Source organism: Saccopteryx bilineata, chromosome 2 (assembly GCF_036850765.1).
Source record: "Saccopteryx bilineata isolate mSacBil1 chromosome 2, mSacBil1_pri_phased_curated, whole genome shotgun sequence".
In the NCBI taxonomy this organism is placed as follows: domain Eukaryota; kingdom Metazoa; phylum Chordata; class Mammalia; order Chiroptera; family Emballonuridae; genus Saccopteryx; species Saccopteryx bilineata.
In genome coordinates this window covers 52,398,119-52,420,004 of record NC_089491.1, presented here as the reverse complement: position 1 = coordinate 52,420,004, position 21,886 = coordinate 52,398,119, and the positions used below count along the sequence as shown (strand labels likewise).

At 42.5% G+C, this 21,886-nt stretch overlaps 1 protein-coding gene across 4 annotated transcripts in view; it reads left to right on the top strand.

Moving 5' to 3' along the window:
* Window positions 1–6,956: 6,956 nt before the first annotated feature.
* Window positions 6,957–21,886, top strand: part of PCSK5 (proprotein convertase subtilisin/kexin type 5) — a 458,607-nt gene continuing 443,677 nt past the window's right edge. For all 4 annotated transcript variants that reach the window (XM_066257063.1, XM_066257062.1, XM_066257065.1 and 1 more), the window contains exon 1: window positions 6,957–7,152. In XM_066257063.1, the coding sequence (XP_066113160.1) occupies window positions 6,961–7,152 (192 nt within the window). In that variant the 5' untranslated portion in view covers window positions 6,957–6,960. The remainder of the gene's footprint in view (window positions 7,153–21,886) is intronic.

The window sequence follows — 21,886 nt, the reverse complement described above, 5'->3', positions numbered from 1 at the left end:
TAGTCACTAAGATCACACTGAGTCATTATTTATTCAATCAATGGGACACTGTTTACTTTCCACTTACTATGTAGATTCACCCATTTCCCCTTATCTTTTGGTCCAGACATTTTTAGGGAATTTTACTTTTGAATTTGTGGAAAGAAGGCCTAGTTCTGCCTAAACTACATTCATCAGAGTTTCTCATTAAACATACAGAGAGCATGACTAACATGGGAGAAATTGCAGCATTCTAGGCCCAAGGTAAGTGAAGGGGCTACTGGATAATAGAATATTGATTAGGTAATTTGCTTCAGACTCATTAGTTTCCACACATAACTGGGCTACTTCTATAACCTCATGTCTTCCAAATTATGAGACTCCACCTGCTAAACCCAGAGCTCCCTCACCACACACACAGTTGGGTAAAAAAAAACGTGGTTTACAAACTGTCCAAGGCATTAAATGCAAAATCAATTCCCTGGGAAGCCAATTCTTTAATCTAGTCAGTGGTGTGGCTTTGAATATTTCACTGACTTATAGGTGGTCAGTTTCTTACCTGTAAGTTTCAACTTTTCCTTTCCACTCAGCATCTAGCATCCAGCTCCCTTGGCCCTAGAAGTCTTAACTTCTACCATCACTTAAATTTTTTTTCTAATAATGCTTAGCCCAGTTTTATAGAATATCAGTAAATTTGGCATTGCTGGCATTTCCTACAAATTCTTTTCATTTTTCATTTCACTGCCAAAATGTCAACATGCAAATATTCTATAAATTTGCCAAATTGTCTTTGTATGGACACACAGACACAATAATGTATGACAAAGACTAGAATAAAAAATGATTAATGATACCAAATATACTGCCAGTTCTTCCTGCACAGGATTCAATCTATGCTTACCTTTCACAGTTCAATTTGTTACCAGATCTCAAAACAATGCCCTAATTGTGTTTTAAATAAATTAACAGCAGTATGGCGGTACTAGAAAAAGATGTTTTCCTCACCCAACTCTAGAACTAATGATGTACAGTATTTCCTTAAAATTTAGTCTCATCTTCCCTCATAGAAGGCAATATTTATCATTTATACAGTGAGTTTATATTATAGGTTTATTCAGTGTGTCTATGAAGTAGGCTTTCAATGTTCGTATTTGGAGAAAATTGAAGAGAGAAGCTGCCTCAGGGTCTCCAGTGATTTAGTAGCTCTTAGTTCTTGATATTCTTGATATTCTGGCGGATACTCTTGATATTCTGGGGACATTTACAAGACTTAACAGGGTAGCGCACTTGCCAGAGTTTAAATCAGAGCCTGTTTTTTTCTATATGCAGTGTCTGGTTTTGAGCTGTCACAGTGAACTTTTAAACACAGAGCCAGGGAAAGCTTACACTTTTTAAAATTAGAAAGTCCTGAAACACTTTCTGTTGCATTGTATGCCGCCAACTTTAGAAAAGGAAAATCGTATCAGTGAAGTTTTTTGTCAGTATGGGGTAACCTTTTGAAACTAGAACTTTGCTGCTGTTCTATATACATAGTAGGAAAGAAGAGAAGAGGCTCATGCCCTAAGTTTAAATTGAACTCCTCTCTCAGGAAACCTATTGCAGTGAAGTATGGTCCCAGAGTAACTCACTGATAAATACCTTTATTGTGCACCTGAGGGTTGAGGGCAACGAAAGAGGTCCTCTTTTTTCGTACATTACTGAAATCTGAAGTGGGGGTAGGGAAGGTTGGTATTGAGGTACTGGAACAATAGCTACACAATGGTCTTGTAATAGCGACATTCTGAATATACCATGAAAAAAATGGAGTTATGTCATCCACAGTGAGTGATGAGTGGTTGAGATACACAGGTTCTGGAAATGGCAGCCTGTAATAAACCAAAAGGGTGTACTCATACAAGATATTTAAGAATAATTTTATCATAATTTATCTTGCTTCAGATAAATAAGTAAAAGTCATACTGGATATGTTTTGAATTATAATGTATTCTTTGGCGTCAATGCGCTAGAGCTCCTGCCTGGACTCAAAAACTGTTTTAATTCCTAGGGTCCATTTAACTTGGTCTTCCTACATGAGATCAACTTGTTGAGTCAGCAGTTATTCCACCCCCTGATTCTCTGAGAGACTTAAGAATAAAGGAGCCAATAAAATGTTTTGGGAGACAGGGTCCAGAGGCATCACAAAAAGAGCAAGTCTTGACTCTTGGGAGTGGGCTGCTACTATTGACATAGGATTTATTCTTTGGTGGGTGAAGTTCCAAGACTCAAGACTATTGCTTCTATTTTTTTTTAACAGAGGCAGAGATAGACAGGGACAGACAGACAGGAACGGAGAGAGATGAGAAGCATCAATCATCAGTTTCTCATTGTGCGTTGCGACTTCTTAGTTGTTCATTGATTGCTTTCTCACATGTGCCTTGACCGCGGGCCTTCAGCAGACTGAGTAACCCCCTGCTGGAGCCAGCGACCTTGGGTCCAAGCTGGTGAGCTCTTTGCTCAAGCCAGATGAGCCCGCGCTCAAGCTGGCGACCTTCGGTTTCGAACCTGGGTCCTTCTGCATCCCAGTCCGATGCTCTATCCACTGCGCCACCACCTGGTCAGGCTATTGCTTCTATTTTATCCCACCCTTTCCCTTGAGTTAGGGTCTGAGGTGGGGAGGGGGAACATCATGTTTATCTATCATATTCATCCTAAAGAGGATACTACTCTGGGACCAGGGGTAGAAGCTAAAAGGTACCAGACATTTGGTGTCACTTCATTTATATATATCTGAAGGAAGTCACCTGCAACCTTTACACTTTACTATCAACCAGAAAGCTTTCTGGGAACCAGTTTATCATTGTAAGACTTAACTATTTATAGAAAAGGGTCAACTATGCTAATCTAAGACAACTGCAAACAGGTCAAAGACAAAGATAAAGCATCCTGAAATCTGCAGGATTTTAGTCACCTGTTAATGTCCCATTATAGAAATTATATGCAGTAACGGTAATATCAAATCCTGAATTGACTCTTGTCCTGGGCTCATATGTGTCATGAATCATATTTTTAAATGGTAGTGGTTAAACATCTAAGATGCTCTGTGAAATATTAAGACGTGGGATGTCATTAGATCAATACCTGGCATATAGCTAGTCCTCAAAAAGTGGTAGCAATACCCCATTCATCAGCTCCAACTTCCATTATCATTTACCATTGATTCACAGAATTTCAGGTTAGAAGAGATCTTAAAGGTCAATTTTCAGCAAAGGATGTAGCAGAGAAAGAAAAGAGGCAAATTCTTCCCCAAATAAGTCCCATTTGCTGACTTTCAAGATGAGTGCTATGGAGTTCTTATTTATTTCTCCTTTTACAAAACTGTCTGGATTCCTGTTCATACTTTTCACTGAAGTTTTCTTTTAGAGCTATGAGGGACCTTGGCAGAGAGGCCAAACACTATTGGGGCCTCATTATCAAGTAATATGTTACTAAGTATAAGCAGAGTGGAACTTAAAACTGCCTGGTTTCCTGCCATATGGCACGTTCAGAGGGAGAGTCCACGGTCAGATCCTGCAGTGCTACTCTTCGCATACAAAAAGGGAGCATTTGTGCAGGACTTGGATCAGCTCTTATTCCAATGTCAGTGATGGTTTTGCACTAGTTATTCCTACTCTATCAGTTCCTTGTCCCTGTGACTACTGAGGCCTGGATAACAGGACTGACTGTGATGGCCAAATAGAGTTCAGGTCATGAAAGATGATTTTTGCTTGCAACTATATATCCTTATCTGGTGGCTTCATTCTGGCCAATTGGCTCTAATCAAGGAAGGGAATGATTTTATCAAGGCAGATGCCAAAGCATGAGGCAGGATGTGCCTGTGCAACAGTGGGAAAGGGGCTTCTTTGGTATCACTGAGGTGTAAGAATCATATTCTTTGAAAAAGTATACATAATGGAAGTGGAAGATAACTGTGGAAGCAACGGACAATAACATGAATAAATCTATATTCATATGCTTGGTTTGACAGATGAATGGGGTTCCAAGTCCTTTTTTAATTTTTATTTTTAAACAGAGCTAGGTTTTTCTCTTCTAAATACATATGCATCCAAATGGAAGAATATACCCTTTGAGTAAGCTAAATGCTGGCCCAGAGATTGGTTTACAAAGCAGCTAAGTGGTTTGCCCATTCATTTCCTACCTCACTTTCCAATTCTCTCTCATGTTCAGTGCAGTGAATGCTGTGTGTGTGTGCCAAGCAGGGCACGCTCACGGAAGGCAAGAGTATTAGTGGAAAGAAAAAAAAAATGAAAGACACCATGGAGAAAAATATCAGGGAGCAATTTTGCCACTCTTAGGAAATAACCTCCAGGCCTCAGGAGACCTAGTGCAGGGATTCCTCTTCATCTCTTTGCAGAAGTTGGAGCCCAGAGGCGACAAGGCTTTCAAAGGAAGCATTTTGTGCTGCCCTTGCAGTCCTAAACAATAATGGCCCCAGAGTCCCAGAGAAACCTACTATCCTTCAACTCTGACTCACGGAGTACTTTGTGTAGTCCTCACAGTGGTGGCAGGCTCTCCCTCCCATCTGACAGCACACACCCACAGTTCTGAAGAAAAGAAAGATGGGTTGATGCCTATTAAGATTTGGATCCTGACAACGCTTCCCATCCCAGCTGAAACCCATCAACTTCTACAGTAATAATCTAGTGTCCCTGGGGATGGATGGCAGGTGGTCTGGGTGGCAAATAACTGTGATCTAATACATGGCAGACTTTCTGGACTCCAGGTTGAGGAGGGAGGAAGAGATGTATCCAATGGAACTGGCCAGTGATGAGACTACCAAAACTCTAAAGTCCAAGCATAGTAATTATGCTCTTCCACCTACAAATAACAACAACAAAAACAATAATAAACCACATTTACTATAGTTATTCAATCTATGCCACTAATCCTTTAAGCCTTTTCTCCCTCCCCCTCCTCTTCTTCCTCCAGTATCCAGAACAAATTCTAGCACTTTTAGGTACTGAAAAAAGATGTGTTAAAATCAGTAAAATAAATGAGTAAAATATGTGCCCTTCTGCAAATGACTTAATTTTTCTGATCTGCCATTTCATCAGTAATTGGGAGATAATGTTATTCGGTGGGTTTGTTTTCAAGATTAAGTAATATAGCATACCTTATATGATGTGTGCAAATGCCATAAAATGATAATTTTATGAGTTATGAATATCACTTTATGCATTTTATGACCTTTAAATTTATGAATATTGAGTTTGCAGATATAGTTTAGCTGAGGGGTGGGGGTGTAGTGAGTGAAGCCCTAGGCAGATAAAAGAATCATTGCCCAAAGCATTAGGTGTGAGGGTTAATTAATCTCAAATATATACATTAACCACCATTTAGGAAGAAAGATAATAGGGGGTTGGAAAATGAGGGGGAATAAAAAGGGTGGAGGAGTTAGGGATATACTGATACTTTTAAGATCAATTAAATTATTTCATAAAGGGTAAATTTTCTTTTCAGAAAATAATCCTGTGCCAAAAAAGGCGGGGAGGTTGTTCAGCAGAAGCGGTTTAATCTGAACCCCCTCCTGCTGGCTGCAGTCACAGTGCATGATACAGTAATGAAGGCGGTGTAGTCACATATTTCATCCGAACTTCCTCTGTGGTCCTTTTTATTTTTAAGTCTCACTGTTTCAGGGCCGTGCTTGTAAAAGTTGGAAAACTTTTCGCTTGGTGGAGAAAAAGAAGCCCGCGTCAGACTCAATGGAACGAATGAATGAAGTTATTCCCTTGGCCCAACATCTCCGTCTATTTTCATACCACATATTCATAGAAACACCTTTCCTCAATTCCGTGACTGGAATTTTAGTTTCCCGTTGTGTTGCCTAGAGTCGGATGTACAGATTTCGAAAGTCAGCAGGCAGCTGACTTGGCTTTGGAGTCACCGTGGTTGGCTTTTCCAAGAGTCGATGCGCCTTGCGGTGCTGTGTGGTAGTTTCTCCCGGGAGCAGAATGTATAAAATAGTTGCTGAAAAGCATAAAGAATTAACGAAGTGAAAATCTAGGGTTATTCGTTGGCAGTTGACATGCAAGTGACCTCCTTAAATAATACTTGGTTGTTTAAGGTTCTGAGCGAAGATGAATGAATCTTCGGGGCGCTTGACTCGCACGAGATTGTAAATCTCTTTAGTCTTTCGGGAAGTGGCGGTAAATTAATACAAATTTGCGAGGGAGGAGAGATAAGAGGGTAAAACGAAGATGCCTACACCACAGCTCTCCTTTCAGCCCTTTGGAAAGTCTCGCTTTACTGCCTAGGACCCCGGAGATTACAGCCGAGAAGAAAACGGCGGCGCTAGGACCTGGTTGGCTCCTGGCTGCGGCCGCAGTCGGGCGGGCGGGCAGGCGGAGGAGAGAGAGGAGGAGGGCGGTGTGGGAAAGGAGGGGTGTCCAGGGGGGCGGGGGGAGTCATTTATGCAGAGCAGGCGCTGCTGCCATTGCCGCTCACTCTCCCCGCGCGCTGTTTGGAGCCGGAGGGAGCGCGAGGAGCAAGCTAGCGAGCGCTTGGAGTCCGGGCCAGCAGAGGGGGCACCCGGCCACTGCCTGCACCGCCGCCTCCGCCGCGCTCGGGGGCCCCGGGAGGAGCAAGGGCGCGTCGAAGAGTCCGGGAGCCGAGCCCGGCAAGACCCGACTGCGGGAGGGCGCTCGCCCGCCCCGCTCAGCCGCCTCCTGCGCGCGAGCCGGAGAGCCCCCGCCTGTCGCCCCGCGGGCCGGAGAGCGGGGAGCGCAGGTCCCCGCAGCCCCAGGGATGCTCTAGGAGCCGGCACGGGTCTCGCTGTGCTGCTGCCGGCCGGGGCTCGACGCCTCCTGCCGATCTCCCCGGGCGGAGAGCCGCGGCGGCCGGGGGCTGCGCGCCCGGGCGGCCCAGGCCGGAGAAGTTAGTTGTGCGCGCGCCGCTGAGTGCGCGGAGCGAGCGAGCGAGCGAGGGAGACAGCGAAGCGCCGGGGCCATGGGCTGGGGGAGCCGCTGCTGCTGCCCCGGACGGCTGGACCTGCTGTGCGTGCTGGCGCTGCTCGGGGGCTGCCTGCTCCCGGTGTGCCGCACGCGCGTCTACACCAACCACTGGGCAGTCAAGATCGCCGGCGGCTTTCCGGAGGCCAACCGAATCGCCAGCAAGTACGGCTTCATCAACATAGGACAGGTAAAGACTGGGGGCCAGGCTCTCACCGAAGCTGCCCGGGAAAGGGGGGGGGGCGTTCCCCCTGTATATCACGCTTCTTGTCCCCTTCTTGTTGGTCCCCCTTCCCCCTCTTCCAGATGTGCTCTTGCAGCTGTTGCTCTGACTCTTGAGCGATGCTCTCTCTCCCCTCTCTCACTTTCTTGTACACACGTAACACACACTCCCCAAAGTTGCTGGGGTTTGCAATTTGTTTACTTGTTTCTTGCAAGCCACAAGGAATAGGTGGAATCTCTGAAAAACCATGATGTGCATATCCCATGATGGTTTCAGATCCGACCGGACCTTTTGACATGGAAAGAGCACTAGTAGCCTGAGCTCTTTTGCGGGGCATGGGGTAAGCGTGCCCCTGGTGCCGGCTCCTTGTAGTTTCGGAGAGCTGTAGTTGTAGGGAGGCGGGGAAGGGAAAGCCTTTCCTGCTCGGACCTGAATACAGCCCAGAAAGAAGTTTCCCCTTTTTGGGCCGAAGAGATGCTGGGCGCTGGAGAGGCAGGGAGGCGCAGGGACGAGCTGGAAGGAAGGAGGGAGGCGGAGGGAAGGAAAGGGGGCCGGACACGGCGTGAGGGCAGATTTTGGGGGAGTCCTTTGGCATCTTGGCTTCTCGCGCGGGATCTCCATGTGGGCTCCGGGAGAGGGGGTCGGAAGGGCAGTTTGGAAACGTCCGAGACGCGCTAACCGTGTTCTGCTCTGGGAAACCGGCGAATCTTCCCTCAAGAGGGAGGTGCGGAGTCGGGAGGTGGCGAAAAGCGATAGTTGGGTGGGCAGCGGGGCGCAGGGTTTTTTGTGCGGTACCTCTCCAGGGCTTTCCGCAGAGCTCCCCGATGGGGGACAATGAATTGAATGGTATTTTGGGGATGACTGTTAGCGTAACAGATTTGGAAGTACCTCCGGGCTAAATGATCTTGGCTTTCTCTATCTCTTTCCCGCAAGAAATACGGTGGAGAGAGCTGTGTTAGCGGGTCCTAGAAAGTGCTCCCCCCCCCCCACCAATACCCGCAACTTGCTTCCCCGAGACTTGCAGGACGAGGAGGCCCTGGTCAGACCCTGGGGAGACTCTGCTGGGGATGGGAGGCGAGGGTGGTGGGGGCACCCTTGCAGCAGACCGCGCTTCTGGGACTGCTGGGGACGCACGCACCCTGCTTGCCCAGCCAAGGTGAAGCGAGAGGAGGGGCCAGTAAATGCCGCCGAAGCAAGAGAACACAAGCGTTTTCTGATACCACTGAGCTCCACGTCCAGGAATGCTAGCTAGCCCTGGAGCCCGGGGACTCCGTAGCAGAGCTCCTGGAGGCAGAGCTGCTGTCGTATACTAAAAAAGCAAGGGAGGGCTGGGGGGGGGGGGGGTCAGAAGAGCAGGAGCACGAGGTCTTACACTTTGCTGGTCCAGAAAGAGGGTGCGTTCCAGGACACGTTCCAGAAAAGTCTCAGTGAGGACTGAGACCAGGGCAAGAGGCACTGTCTGTATCCAACCCCACCCTATCTCGCCCCTACTCCCCCAAACACAGGCCTGGTAGGGTCTAGGAAGCCAACCAGGTTTTGTTGCCGAAGTGGCTGTCATTTTCAGCAGAATTAAATTCAAATGACTTGTTAGGATTCTGCTGGCTTCTTTGGTCACTGGTAGGAAACACTAAGCCTGTTCAAATCTTCTTATATGAGCTTAAAGTAGGGTGCTGCATGTACCTTGAGCTGTAACTGGGAAGGTTAACACTGGAAGGAGTCATGCTGATCTTTCCAGAGATGGATCTTTTGGGTTCAGCTAACGTTGAGCATCTCCCATACATCAGGAATATTTGGCAGGATAAGTTTTTGGACATATACTGCTTTCATAATCTAAAAAAACCCTGACAATTTTTGGTGTACATTACTTTACATACAGCAAAGAGGAAAGCAGGACTTGAGAAGTTGACACTCACAGTCACCCAGCTATGGTTCACACTTAGGTCTCTCGTCCACGCCTATTCTGCATGAATCCTGCCTTTTAGAGAATCCCTCCATCCTGTGGTGGAAAGGAGGAAGAATGCAAAATCCCTGTTTCCCTGAGTTCTGACTTAGTGGCTCAATAGCCTGGATGCAGACATCTAGGCTTAATTCAAACAGATCTGGGCTTCTTGATTCTAAGAAGCTTCATGATTTGCCGGGGCGAAAAACCTATATCTAAATGAACTCATTACATAGAAGTTAGATACAGTATTGTGGAACCCAGTAGAGATAGAAAGGAGCTTTAATCACCCAACCCACTTTTGAACAAGCAACTATTACAGAGTCCTGCAACCTCGCCTGACATTTTACAAAGAGCCTTCTACCATGGCTTTTCATTTAAAAATTAGGTAATACTAAGAGAGTTTATATGCAGATATCGCCAAACACTATTTATGGTGGTTTTTACAAGGCCAACGAGGAAATTTAGGGCTTACAGAGGTTACTGAGGACCACTTGAACTGAAGCCATAAGCAGTGTAAAAAGATCAGCTATTCTTACAGTGTAAGGCATTTCCTTTGTAGATCAAAGGGGAGTAACCCTATGCTAAGTCTTTGGGGTGGTAAATTGAGTTTGCACCTGCAATATCATTGCACTGTAAGGGCCAAATGTATTTCTTATCCATTCTTAACTGCTCTGACCTTTTAACACCTTAGATTTCCTTTTGTTGTTCTTTTTTTCGTCAATAAACCAGCTGTGGTTCAGTTGAGGGCAGTAACTAATTTGCAAAAGTCCCTGGAATGTTCTGGTTTTTACCCATTTGGGCTTGGGGTTTCTTCCCCTTGTATCACAATTTGGAATTGAGACCTGTTATTCTTTCTGAAGTCCCGGTAGTGTTTTTGATATCTTCACTATAATATTTCGTGCGAGTAAGGCACTGAATTTTCACCACAGTATAGGTTCAGTTTTGACCATCAGAATTTCAGTGTAATGTGTTGTGTAGCATCTTGGCATTTAAAAGCCACCAGAGATAAAGTTTCTGGCCTGCAGATTTCTACAGAAAGGAATAGGCGTGCCTCTCGTGTTCGTGAGAGATAGGATGTGCAGAGCAACAGAAGACTAAGCAGGCAAACAGAACATGCTTGAGTTCCTGGAAGGAGCAGTAATGAGGGTTTTCCCCTGTTTGGTTATAGAGATATATTATGTTTCGGTAGGTTTTCACATAATGTTTATCTTTTGTGAGTGGTTATGCCTTGGAATTCTGAAATGATAGCATAATTATTAGTAGTAGTTGTCATGTCAGCATATATTTTATTTTGCTTGGTATTTGTGTCAGCTGTTGAATGTCCTGCTTTGCTTTCCTATAAGCCCTGAGTCCCTGCTTTGCTTTCCTATAAGCCCTGAGTTCCCGGCCCTCTTAGTGTCTATGGCCAGCACCTGCTGGCCAGCTGAGGTAGGTGTGCCTGCCTGCTGGTCTGCGCAGGAATGGAAAGAGGGCTCAGTCCTCCCCCACTAATGGTGTGCTCTGATCCTTTCAGCCAACGATGTTGTGATTAGAAAATAGAAATGACATAAAGGAGTAAGACTTGTAATGTAATGTTAATTGTGAACCTTTGGACTAAATCTACAAACCAGGAGAAATTAATTTCTGGTTATTTGAACTGAGTGGAGGCTCCCCCTGTGCAGGTTGTTTGCAATATGCAGTAGCTGTATTTATCCTTTTGCCAATGGCTTATATTCCTTGATTCCAAGTTGAGATTGCCAGCAGCAGAAATGCCTCCCCAGACCATGTAACTGATCTTGAGCAAAATTCCAGAAGGCTAAAGCCAGATTCAAGCAATTACTGGGAAAATAATTTACCTGGAGTTCTCATTGAAAGCATAGACTGGGAAACTCCAGTTGATGCCACTTGCAAGGTCTTTGAAAGGAGGAAAGTCTTTGAACTTAATGGAGCCCCTGTTCCTTCATCTGCAAAATGATAAATCTCTGGATGGTGGAGTGAGCTGACTATGCATTGCTCGGTACATAGTTAGGCTTGTAGTGCAAGTTTTGTTGAATCTGAATCTGAAATAAGTGAGATTCAAAGTTTATTTAGCCCGGGAGAAGGGAAGACATTTTTTCAATGGGAGGTGCAAAATGTGGAGATCAGGAAAATCAATTTTTGGTATCTGAGTAAAAAGGCTAAATCAGAGCTCTATAGACACAGAAAATGGTGTTCTATTTCAACTAACAATTTAAACTAGTTTTCTGTTGGATTCCAAATAATCCTGGCTGATTTTTCATGGCAGCGCCCTCCTTTCTGGTAGATCCCTGTTGTAGTCCATTAAATATTATAGGATAAGCTTGATGGAGAGTGAAGAAAGGGAAGAAACATATCAGAAGACTGATTATTTTATAAAGCATCTTACCGTGGTACATTATGTTAGATCAGATTTGAATTTACATTTCTTTGAACTCTGAATGTAGTTGGTATGAAGAAACTTGGAAGCAGCATTTTCTAAATCAATAGTAAGAGATACTTTAGCAGAAAGACCCTTGTTCAGAAATCTCCTGAAGTCTTCTTACTCCGATGATTACTTTTGACCTGTGAGAAATGTAGGATGATTGAAAGGTTAATCAACAGTTGGGAGCAAGTTCTGGGTGTGTATTGATGGCACTGGAAATAGGGGATATGGCCAGTCTGATGGGCTGTATGGGAGTGGACTGTGCTCTTCCAGTTAAATCCTTAGGCATTTTGTAAACAGAAAAGTAAGTTGACGTGGGAATCCTAGGTTGATCCCTGTGTGGTACATCTGGCATTGCATAGGACAGCTCTTCATGCCCAAGGACCTCGGCCCTGACCTTCGCTGGCCACTCTCTGGTGCGCGTAGTTATCACGAGTAGGGGAACCTTTCAGGACGAAAAGCAGTTCAGAGTGCTTGGCCTGACGATGGCAGGTCTGTTGCATTAACCTCATAGACTAGAAATGGCTTATATGTGGCCACTGGGATTTTTGGGGTCTATTTGAAATGAAAAACTGCATTTTTGTGAGCCCCAGAGGCAGCTGAATTTGCCTTATTGCTATCTTTCATGAGTTTATTATATCCAGCGGTCCTAACCTTAAAGGTCAGCCAGAGAAGCAGGGTAGTGTGCAGGGAAAATGTCCAGGGATGTCTGACTCTTTGGTTAAGGGAGGGAGTCCTGACCCAGAAACATCCAGGGATGTCTGACTCTTTGGTTAAGGGAGGGAGTCCTGACCCAGAAGCATCCCCTGGGCAGGGAGGGGTATTTGTGTTGTCTGTTCAAGTTATGTGAAGTAGTGTCTTGGTTTACCCAAGGCTGAAGTATCTCCAGACATCACTTTGCCTTGGGACTTTATCACTTGGCTAATTCAGGTTGGATTCATTGACAAAGAAGCTGACTTTGGCTTCCTGGATGGTAAAAATGAGTGCTTGTAGACGTTCATGCATGCTAGAAGTGATATATGTATATCTGTATGTCTATTAATTTTTATTTTTAAACAAATTTTTAAAAATTTTTTATTTTATTTATTCATTTTAGAAAGGAGAGCGAGAGGGAAAGAGAGAGAGAGAAGAGACAGAGAGACAGAGAGAGAGAAGGGGGGAGGAGCTGGAAGCATTAACTCCCATATGTGCCTTGACCAGGCAAGCTCAGTGTTTCGAACCGGCAACCTCAGCATTTCTAGGTCGACGCTTTATCCACTGTGCCACCACAGGTCAGGCTAATTTTTATTTTTTATCAAAGTTAAATTTGTACATACTTGAGAGTGAAATTACTCATGCAACAGTCTCACTAGTCTCAATAGATTATATCTCTACATCTAAGGGTACCCAGAAGGAACAATCAGTGCCAATAAACTCAGCATTTTGGGTTAATCCTAGGAGGAAAATGAGACCAGAAAGGAAATAAGACTAGTATTCAGAAGGTTTCAGTGAAACTCTATGGTTTCCCTTTTATTAATCAACCTGACTCTAAGTCCCTCATTTTTTTCAAATAGGAGACCTTAATATCTGCTTCATGCACCTTGCAGGGTGGCTGTGAGATCAAAAGGTAATGTGCATGGATATATAAATAAAATCTGGGGGGGGGTAGGAAACATCATCCGATCAGTAGGGGCCCCAAGGAGATGCGTAGGCTGCGCAGAGGGAAGTCAGGGAGTGCTGTGGTTAGTGGAGCACCTTGTGGTTTTCCAGGTTCTGTGATCCTTCCTGGGATCTCATGGGAGCTGGAAGAGGGAGGAGTCAGTGTTGTCCCTGATTCTCCCATTAGAGGACAGTCCGAGCCATGGAGAAGGTTTAGGGCTGGGACAAACAGAAATCAGCTGAGGTTCCCATCTCCGGGTTGCACAGCTTTGGTTTATAAGACATACATCATATGATGGTGCAAGTTTTAAAATTTTAAGAATCAAAACATAGCCTTTTAAGTTTGCCTCAAAGAGAAGGGTAGTAGGAACTAAAACTGAAATAGAGATAGGTCCATAAGGAATACAGATGGGAACCTTTTAGGTGCAAGTGTAAAAAACCCAACTCATACTGTTTAAATATAACTAATTAACATGCAGGTAAGGAGACAGGATCTGTTGGTTTAAACAGATCCACGTGCCTTTACATACAGTTCTGAAAACAGAAGTTGAGCCCTTTTCGCAGCCAGGCCTTACCTGATCAGTACTTTCCATTCTGACCTGAACTAGCATTAATTAGGGCATTATTATTATTATTATTATTATTGCAGAAATATTAATGACTTTGGTTATGGGGACGTTGTCTTTGAGCCAGGAAAGGTGTATATAATGCACTCCACTGTGTGTCCCACTGTACTTTTCTCATCTGAAGAATTCTGAATTTGGAAACACATCTAGGTCCAGGAATTCCAGCGAAGTGATGTGAGCCTATCCAGCTGAGAAGCGGAGGTAGCAAGTGTTTCTCCTCTCCCTCTGTTGGCTTCATTCTCAGACAGCCTTTCTACAAGGCAGTAAAGCTCATACGATTCTTAGTACCTCTCTTACCCAGTGTTGAAATTAACCCCTGAAAAAAGACTTCAGTTTGTACTGATTGGGTCACATCCCCAGTTGCAGGGCAATCACTTTGTCCATGGGTATGGCAGTATATTGGTAAGTCAGTTTGGGTCGTATGTTCACCCTTGAAGTGAGGGCGATACTGACCTTTGCTGAGCAGCCCTTCAACTGGAGAAGGACATCTTCAGCAAAGGAAAAGGGCATGCTGTTACTAGAATAAAGGAGAGCAGATGTGGGACAAGAAAAAACCCTACTACAGACCAGATTACATAAAGCCTTAAGTGTCTAAGCTAGGCAGCTTCAACATTATTATGCAGGATAGTTATCTTAAAGGTTCCTGAGAAGGAAGCAATAGCCTATTGATTCATCAAACATGGGAGTCCACCATGTACTGTATATATAAGACATTCTCTGCTCTCAAGGAGCTAGGACATTTTTATCCATAACTGTAGTTCAACAAGACAAATGCTAATGGAATTATAGGCAGTACAGTGTGGTTCAATCCTGCCTAGGGGAGTTCTTGGTAGCAGTATGCATAACAAGCTAAAGGAGGCAAAGAGGCTATTGTGTTGGTAAAGAGTATTGGTAATGATTCTCTCTCTCTCTCTTTCTCTCTCTCTCTCTCTTCTCTCTCTCTCTCCTCTCTAAAAATGAATAAATAAAAAAAAAAAAATCGCCTAACCTGTGGTAGCGCAGTGGATAAAGCGTCGACCTGGAAATACTGAGGTTGCCGGTTCGAAACCCTGGGCTTGCCTGGTCAAGGCACATATGGGAGTTGATGCTTCCAGCTCCTCCCCCCTTCTCTCTCTCTCTCTTTCTCTCTCTCTCTCTCTTCTCTCTCTCTCTCCTCTCTAAAAATGAATAAATAAAAAAAAAAAAAAAAAGAGTATTGGTAATGAGCATAAAAGCTGTGACAATAGAGATGAAAGAGATTTGGAAGCTCTTATAGAGATGGATTCAATATGGCTGGACTACCAAATGGAAGTGGAACATAGAAGGGAAGGTGAAGATGGCTGCAGACTTTAGAGCTGTGGGACCAGGTGGATGGTGGACTCATTTGCAGAATTACAGCAGTCTGTGGGATCTTAGGTTCAGCCTTAGTGTTAGCTGGTAGATGGAAGGACAGAAGTGTTCATTAGACGGAAGAGTTTGAGGTGGGAAAGAAGTTAAGCCTGGCACTCTTCCTCAGGCTCAGTGAAGCTGTGGCAGTGCATAGGATGCTGAGAGATGAAGCAGGAAGACAGAGGAGGGCTGAGAATAGAACCTAAAGTGTCTCCGCTTAAGGGGCAAAGGATGAAGGGAGTAGATGAGGGGTGGGGAGGCCCTGAAGGTGCAGTCAGAAAGCTGGAGGAAGAATGGATGCCCTTTTAGAGGGTGTGCAATAGTGAGAAGTGTTATAAGATCCAGAGAGATGAGAACTGAAACATGGCTGAAAGGTTAGCAGTGCTCTGAGTGCCAACACTTGATTGAATAGTGAACGGAGGTTGGGGTTGAGGGACAGTAGAGGAGGTGAGTACCCAAGTTTTCATTGCACATCTGTCCACCTCTACATTTCCTCCCTTAATCTCTTTTCCAACAGTGTAGTGGGTTAGTTAGGATCACAGGTCTAGAACCGAAGGGTTTGAATCCTAATACTGCTACTTCCTAGTCCAGGACCCTAGGCAAGTGTCGTAAGCTTTCTGTGCCTCAGTTTCTTCATGTATTAAAAAGATCAAATAGTATTCTCTGATGGGATCATTTTGAGGATTAGTTGAAAGTCATTAAAATAGTACCTGGTACATACCATAAACTCAATAAATGTCAGTTTTTATATCTTGTTTTTTTTTAACCAAGTTATAATCAGTTTTTATCTTGCTGTTTTTACTTAACATGTTGTGAGCCTTTTCCCAATGTTACTAAATAAGTGTAGACAAATTTTAATGGCTGCATAATTGAAAGTACCATACTATGTTATAATTAGTGTGACCATACATCATATTATGCCGGAGATAGTCCTGATTTATACCTGTGGTAAATTAGTTCACCTCCATTAAATATTTTTCACATTCCCCTTCACTTGCAAACACCTCTGAATTTGAGAGAGAAATGATATGTATGGTCACTCCAATTGCATGCATATTTGTGTATGTAAGAGTGTGTGTGTGTGAGTGTGTGTGTGTGTGTGTGTAACTGCATACCTACCCTAGCATTACTTGGCAAGCTCTCCTGATGTGCGGGGTGGTGCCTCGTTCCTGTGTAGAGCCCCAGCATAGTGAGTGGCACAGGTGAAGCACAGTGAGGACTTGGGATAGCAAGCTTATAGGACTTATGTAGAGAGAGCTATGGGTTTGGAAAAGAGAGGAACCTTGGTGTCTGGAGACTAAAGAGGAATGAAGTAGAGATTCAGAGGAGTTCAAGTTGGGGAAGACAGGAAGAGAGTCTGTATGTAGAATGACCTGCACCTCAGTAGTTACTTCAGAGGTGAAGGCCCCCTACAGAGAGAGCAGGGAACTGGAGGAAATTGATGTCTGGGTGTTCCAGTGTTCTGGAACCTTATTTTTAGGGAATTCTGATAAGAATCAAGATTAGTGACTCAGAATTGCCAAGTAGAATGAGGTTATTTGCTGCTTGTGCTTAGTTATGGCTGAGTAACTAATGGTTAAATGAATGAGTGAAAAACATGAATGGTATTAGTCTGTATCATTTTGTGCTTTTGTTCCCGATGCTCAGTAAATTGAGATTAGAAAAGGATAAAACAGGGAGTTAGAACTAATCAGAGTGAGAGAGAAGGTAGAAAGAGACTTTGGAGAAAAAGCTTAAAATAATGAGTTAGAATTGATCAGAGTGAGAGAGGAGGTAGAAAGAGACTGTGGAAAGCTGGGGGTATGAGTGGGGGAGAAGAATAGTTCTTGAATACAAGGGATACCACCTTTGAAATGCTTTACCACCATGTCTAGGTTTTAGGGAAGGTGGCAGAGTCAAAACAGGACTGGTGGACCAGAGGAAGACGGTGAGTGTAAGGGCTGTATGTTCAACATAAGCATGGAGGGCCAGTTTGGTAAGAGTGGTAGAAGTGGAAAGATGGGAGTGACTCCAAAGTGTGCCTTCCTATATCTGATGTAAAAACTGAAGATTGCATTGAGCACTGAATATAGAAGGAAGAGTGTAAACAGAGACAGTGAGACCAGAAACAATATTTAGGCATGATTTTAAAATGGCATATGCCATGTCACATTTTATGTTTACCTCAACCTTAAGTTGTCATGTAAACTACTTTTCATTATAATAATTAAATCTATGATTTATTTATATTCATCTTTTCTTCCCTTTACATACATTATTTTATACAGTAAAATGAAGCTAGATTGCAAACATCTTTTATGTTATTAGTCTAAACTTTACTACCTTATAGGAATATAAATATATTTTAAAATTATTTATAGATTTCTCTCTATTATATAATATTTTCAGAATGCTCTATATCAGCAATTTTCAGCTGGTGTGCTGCAAGAATTTTAAAAACATGCAATACCTGACTAGTCAGGGGTACTGACCTCTTTTCCTTTAGATTATCAAAAAAGGAAGGAAGGAAGGGAAGGAGAGAGGGAGGGAGGGAGGGAGGGAAGGAAGGAAGGAAGGAAGGAAGGAAGGAAGGAAGGAAGGAAAGAAAGAAAGAAGGAAGGAAAAAAAAAGAAAACAGGCAACATAATAGTAGCTGTCCAGTGTGAATGAATCAAAATTATACCTTTTTTTTTTCAGATCAGCAAAAAATATATTATTTTTGGTGTGCCACAGAATTTTTTTTTGTAGTGTATTTAATTTATTCCAACATACAGAAAGCATTATTTCAAAAGATCACCAATATAATCTTATTACTGATATATTTTACCTTCATATTTTGTACCAAGTCTTTGAAATTTAGAGGGCATTTTACCCTTTCAACACATTTCAGTTTGGACTAATACTTTTTTTTTTTTTTTTAAATAATTTTATTTTTTTAATGGGGTGACATCAATAAATCAGGATACATATATTCAAAGATAACAAGACCAGGGTATCTTGTCGTTCAATTATGATGCATACCCGTCACCCAAAGTCAGATTGTCCTCTGTCACCTTCTATCTTGTTTTCTTTGTGCCCCTCCCCCTCCCCCTTTCCCTCTCCCATTCCCCCCCCCCCCCCCCCCCCCCCCCGTAACCACCACACTCTTATCAATGTCTCTTAGTTTCACTTTTATGTCCCACCTACGTATGGAATAATGCAGTTCCTGGTTTTTTCTGATTTACTTATTTCGCTTTGTATCATGTTATCTAGATCCCACCATTTTGCTGTAAATGTTCCGATGTCATCATTTCTTATGGCTGAGTAGTATTCCATAGTGTATATGTGCCACATCTTCTTTATCCAGTCATCTATTGACGGGCTTTTTGGTTGTTTCCATGTCCTGGCCACTGTGAACAATGCTGCAATAAACATGGGGCTGCATGTGTCTTTACGTATCAATGTTTCTGAGTTTTGGGGGTATATACCCAGTAGAGGGATTGCTGGGTCATAAGGTAGTTCTATTTTCAGTTTTTTGAGGAACCACCATACTTTCTTCCATAATGGTTGTACTACTTTACATTCCCACCAACAGTGTATGAGGGTTCCTTTTTCTCCACAGCCTCTCCAACATTTGCTATTACCTGTCTTGCTAATAATAGCTAATCGAACAGGTGTGAGGTGGTATCTCATTGCTGTTTTGATTTGCATTTCTCTAATAGCTAAAGAAGATGAGCATCTTTTCATATATCTGTTGGCCATTTGTATTTCTTCCTGGGAGAAGTGTCTGTTCATATCCTCTTCCCATTTTTTTATGGGATTGTTTGTTTGTTTGTTGTTGAGTTTTATGAGTTCTTTGTATATTTTGGATATTAGGCCCTTATCTGAGCTGTTGTTTGAAAATATCATTTCCCATTTAGTTGGCTTTCTGTTTATTTTGTTATCAGTTTCTCTTGCTGAGCAAAAACTTCTTAGTCTGATGTAGTCCCATTCATTAATTTTTGCCTTCACTTCTCTTGCCATTGGAGTCAAATTCATAAAATGCTCTTTAAAACCCAGGTCCATGAGTTGAGTACCTATGTCTTCTTCTATGTACTTAATTGTTTCAGGTCTTATGTTTAGATCTTTGATCCATTTTGAGTTAATTTTTGTACAGGGGGAGAGACTGTAGTCCAGTTTCATTCTTTTGCATGTGGCTTTCCAGTTTTCCCAGCACCATTTATTGAAGAGGCTTTCTTTTCTCCATTGGCCACAGAATTTTTAATAATTGGTTTATATGTGCTACAAGATGAAAAATGTTGAAAATCACTGCTCTATATAATAGATTGATTTTGTTTGCATTTGTGTATTAATCTGATTTTTAATTTAGGGCTAGCATCACAAAGGAAGCATTAAGATTCTAGTTTAATCCTTTGTGCATTATCTAAGAGGTTCTTTCTGTCCTGGGAAAATTATATTGTGGATACCATGCCAGCACTAAAACTACTTAACTTTTATTAAAAGCGTGCATGTACACACACACACACATACACACACACACCATCTACGTATCTGTACTAAGTACTTAGGGTCTGATGTTTTTGTACTAAGTATTTAATTTAAGGTCTGGAGTTTTTTCTACTTGGAGAAGTCCTTTCAGCTGTAAAAATATACCAGTTCTCCCCATATCACTGCTCCCAGGGCTTATACCTTGTTTTCACTAGTTGAAGTTTCTCAACCAAAATAAAGCTGGGCAGTGCTCTCTAGGTTGAGTGCCATGCAGTGAGGGGAGGACACCCCAGGATCTTTAGTCTTATCAGCAAATAACCATCACTGTAAGTTTAGAAGTTTACTGCTTGCTTATTCTGAGCTTATTCTAGTTTCTAGTTGACTTTAATATGCTGGGGTTTTTTTGTGTTTTTTTTCTTCTGTGTATGTTGAGGACCTCATTCATCAATTTCAAAGTTTTTCAAGAGAGAACTAAGTTGTAGGGCACTTACAATGTATTACAGCCCACTTCCAGCAAAGCCTTTTCTTTCTCTCTTTTACTTTCTCTTCCTTCCTTCCTTCCTTCCTTCCTTCCTTCCTTCCTTCCTTCCTTCCTTCCTTCCTTCCTTCCTTCCTTCCTTCCTTTCTTTCTTTTTCTTCCTGTCTTCCTTTCTTTTCTTTCTTTCTTTCTTTCTTTCTTTCTTTCTTTCTTTCTTTCTTTCTTTCTTTCTTTCTTTCTTTCTTTTTCTTCCTTTCTTCTTTTCTTTCTCTTTCTTTCTTTCTTTCTTTCTTTCTTTCTTTCTTTCTTTCTTTCTTTCTTTCTTTCTCTCTCTCTCTTTTCTTTCCCTCCCTCCCACCCTTCCCCTCCTCTTCCTCTTCCTCCTCCTCCTCCTCCCCCTCCTCCTCTTCTTCTTCTTCTTTTGTAACTGTGGGGCATTTTTTTTATTTGGTTAGTGCACATGACCAAATATACTAAATGATGTATTCTTTAACTCATCATTGGATGACATTGTTGCTTTTGGACTGGTTGGATAATGCTGAGAAGCAGTAAACAAAACTCAAAGCTGAAAACAGGTGCCTTGAATTTCCTTCTAGGTCCTGGCTAACCACTAATTTGCCACATTCTTATGAGCTGGTCACAGGTTTTTCTATGTCTTAAAGGATTAGTCTTATAGTTTTATTTTAAAAATAATTATTGAAGGACACCATGAAGAAAGTGAAAAGACAAACCACAGCATGGGAGAAAATATTTTCTGTCTGATGAGAGACTTGTACCCACAATATATCAAGAATCCCTACATTTAATAATAAAAAGCCAAATAACCCTAATTAAAAAGTTGGCACAGAGGATCTGAACAGACATTTCTCCAAAGAAGACAGACAAGTGGCCAATAAACACATGAAAAGATGCTCAACATCACTAGTCATCAGGGAAATGCAAATCAAAATCACAATTTGATAGTAGTTCACACTCACTTGGCTTGCTATAATCAGAAAGACAGAGAATGGCAGTATTGGCAAGGACGTGGAGAAAGTTGAGCCCTCCTACACTGCTGCTGGAAATGTAAAGTAGTGCAACCACTCCGGGAAATGTCTGCCAGTTCCTCCAAAGGTTAAACACAGAGTTACCGTGTAACCCAGCAAATCTTCTAAGTATATGATACCCAAGAGAAATAAAAACATCTGTTCACACAAAAACTTGCAGGCAGAAGTTCATGGAATTCTTATTCATAAGAGCCTAAAAGTGGAAACAACTTAAAGCCTATCAACTGATGAGTGGATACACAAAGTTTAGTATATCTATAGACGAGAATATTATTGAGTAATAGAAAGTGAATGAACTCACACATGCTGCAAAGTGGATGAAGCTTGAAAACACCATGCTAAGTGAAAAGAGCCAGTCACAGAAGGCCATATATAGTATGATTCTGTTTATATTAAATGTCCAGAATGGGCAAACCCTTAAAGACAGGAGTAGGTTAGTGGTTGCCTGAGGCTGGACAGTTTGGGATAATGGGGAATGACTGCTAATGGATATGCCATTTCTTTTTGGGGTGATAAAAAGATATAAAATTGACTGTGGTGATTTTTGCACAACTCTGTGACTATAACATTTGAATAGTATACTTTAAATAGGTGAATTACACGATATATGATTATGAATTATATCTCAATAAAGCAATTAAAAATAATTATGGAGTCCCTGTTGTTTATCAGCCATTTTAAAAAAAAAATTCAGTGAGAGGAGGGAAGGCAGAGAGATAGATTCCTGTATGCGCCCCA